The sequence below is a fragment of the Neurospora tetrasperma genome (assembly GCF_000213175.1).
Source record: "Neurospora tetrasperma FGSC 2508 unplaced genomic scaffold NEUTE1scaffold_44, whole genome shotgun sequence".
Classification (NCBI taxonomy): Eukaryota; Fungi; Ascomycota; class Sordariomycetes; order Sordariales; family Sordariaceae; genus Neurospora; species Neurospora tetrasperma.
In genome coordinates, this window is record NW_009799142.1 from 937 (window position 1) to 3,909 (window position 2,973).

Genomic DNA, 2,973 nt, shown 5'->3' on the forward strand with positions numbered 1-2,973 from the left:
CCCATGTCATGCAGATGGAGACATTTGAGCGGCACCGCTATCTTCCACTTTGGAGCAATTACCTTTGTAATCGTTAATCACCATTGCAATTCAACGCACTGAACCGGGCATCTCAGTTTACAGTGTAAACTGCTAGACATGACCACCGACCCGACCCGAGATCAATGGACGATTTCCACTGGCCAGATACTTGTATCAGTCTGCGATTGTGTCTGACCCGACGGCCCCTCAGCTCGCACAGTGGCGCGCCGTGTTTCGTTCTGCGAGGAATGCTCGATATCATCTTTTCGTACCCGAAGAAGCCATCCTTGACTGGCTGGAGAACAGTTACCAATCTCGGAGGAGAGCAATATCAAAGTTTCGATATCCTCCCACTCTCTGATCTGCAAGAATGTTATCTTGCGTTATTCTTCCCGCTGCCATCAAATGCGGGGATCATTGTGCCAGTACGCAGTTGTTGGAACCATGTACGCCATGGGTGAGAAATAAGTATTGGGTCATGGACTCACCTGATCTCCTGACCTTGGTCGAGCAACGTGAGCCTCTTGTGTGCAAGTTTTACGGTATATAAACCTTAAACCATCTCGTACACTAACCGCCCGATCACATCTTGTTTGTTACCAGAATGTCAGGAGCAACGCCCTCCAGGTCAGCCGACCCCCTGAAGCCTCGCCCAGATGAGACAACATCATTAGTGAGGAAGCCTCCATCACTCCAGTCTGCCAGCACCCAGGTCGAGGAAGCCGAGGCGTCCAACCTACCTGAGTATAAGCTATGGCTATCCGAGCTCTGGCTTCTCACCAAGAATGCCATCCCCGTCATATTCGCCTATACTCTCCAAAACTCGCTCCAGACCGGCTCCATCCTCATAGTCGGCCGTCTAAGTCCAGAAGCCCTAGCCACGGCTGCCTTCTCGTACATGTTTGCCATGTCTACAGCTTGGTTGATTGCTCTAGGAGGCTCAACGGCTCTAGACACTCTTGCATCAAGCAGTTACACCGGCTCATCCAACAAGCATGATCTCGGCATCCTCTTGCAGCGTGGACTGGCAGTCCTGTCCGCCATGTATGCTGTCATGGCTTTGATATGGACCTTCTCCGAGCCTTTGTTCCGGGTGCTTGGTCAGGAAGAGTACATTTGCGTACAGAGTGCCATGTTTCTTCGGCGCCTCATACCGGGCGGTTTGGGTTATATCTGGTTTGAGTGCATGAAGAAGTTCTTGCAGGCTCAAGGTTTGCTTTCCCTCAATGCTCAATGTGTTTACACCGCAAGACACCCACAAGTGGTAGTCACTAACCCATTTCCCCAACCGACAGAAGTCTACCGCCCCGGCACATACGTCCTTCTCATCACCTCCCCTCTCAACGCCTTGCTCAACTACTTCTTCATCCACAAACTCGGTCTCGGTTTGCACGGCGCCCCCCTCGCCACCGGCATCTCATACTGGTGCTCCTTCTTCCTCCTCATCGCTTACGCCACCTTCGTCCGCGGCCACGAATGCTGGGGCGGCCTCTCCCCTCGCCGAGCACTCTCCAACATCGGCCCGTTCATCCGCCTCGCTCTGTTAGGCATCATCCACGTCGGTACCGAGTGGTGGGCCTTCGAAATCGTGGCTCTGGCTGCCGGTCAGTTGGGCACCATTGCTCTGGCTGCGCAGTCGGTTATTATGACGGCTGATCAAATCATCAACACGATTCCGTTCGGGTTGGGTGTGGCTGCTAGTTCAAGGGTTGGCAACCTGTTGGGGGCACGCAAGGCCAAGGAGGCTAGCAGGGCGTCGCATTGTGCAGTGGTACTCAGCATAGTTGCCGGGGCGCTGATACTGACTGTGTTGATGAGCGTGAAGGACGTGTTTGGGCGCCTATTCAATGATGATGAGAGGGTGATCCGACTGGTGGCAGACGTGATGCCGTTTGTGGCGCTGTTCCAAATCGCCGATGGCTTGAATGGATCCTGCGGAGGCGTGTTAAGGGGAACGGGGAGGCAGTGGGTGGGCGCGGCGGTGAATTTGGTCAGTTACTATGGCGGTGCGCTTCCCACGGGCATTTATCTTGCCTTCCACGGATGGGGCCTCCGCGGGCTGTGGATTGGGCAATGTGTCGCCTTGTATTTGGTGGGTGTGCTTGAATGGTTAATCGTTGGCATGAGTAACTGGGAGAACGAAGTCAAGAGAGCAATTTCTCGGCTAGATGATGGAGGGTTTGGAGACAGTAGTGCTCATGTGTATGTTTATGGGGCTATCGGGGAGGGCCAAGCCGATGAGGCACTGGGTGTGAGGCACAGAGAAGGAAGGGAGTCAGTGTGAATACGGAGCTGGTGGCCCTCGGGTAAGATGTTGTAGAAATTACCGATCCATAATCTGTTTAGGATGCGAGAACAAAGGTCGACATCAAAATAGACAGGTTACCTTGAATTGGCTCACCCACGAAGTCAAAGTTAAGAAGGTGTCAAGAGGTTTTACCAAAGATGCCCCTTTCAACACATTCCTTAGCCATGGTTCTTCCTGCATTCCCTGAGGGTTCAAGCCAATGACACTTGGTTTTTTTTTTTTTTTTTTTTTATTTGGGCGACTGTAGAAATTTCAACGCTCATAATCGATAGCTGGATTGTCAGCTCTCATAGCCAACGGTTCGCAAGCATATACAACCGTACCCTATAACAGGAGTTCGTCAAGTGGTTTGCTCCATAACAGGGGGCAGCAACTTTCAAGATAAGGCTTGTGCACTTGTGCGCTCGCGCAACCGGCACATCTTTTGTCTGTCGTGGTCGGACACCCGTCGAGCTCGTAAAAAAGGCTTAAGATGGGTTCACTGTGGATGATTATCCAGTGATACCGACTGAGGTTAGTTGACTAACTGGACCACTTGACCTACGCAGTACGCACACAAATGATGCGCCCAGGCCTACGTGCAAGGCGACAGCACAAAACACCCTGATCCTGCTTGGCTTGCCTGCTTGCCTGCCTTGTAGGGA

The 2,973-nt window shown here is 52.5% G+C and overlaps 1 protein-coding gene across 1 annotated transcript; it reads left to right on the forward strand.

Annotated features, from left to right (window-relative positions):
- Nucleotides 1–625: 625 nt before the first annotated feature.
- NEUTE1DRAFT_149138 (uncharacterized protein) lies at nt 626–2,411 on the forward strand (the record flags this gene model as incomplete). The annotated part of the gene is made up of 2 exons (XM_009856579.1): nt 626–1,232; nt 1,317–2,411. The coding sequence occupies 2 exons, from the start codon at nt 626–628 to the stop codon at nt 2,303–2,305; spliced, it is 1,596 nt and encodes a 531-aa protein (XP_009854881.1).
- Between the last annotated feature and the right edge of the window lie 562 nt (nt 2,412–2,973).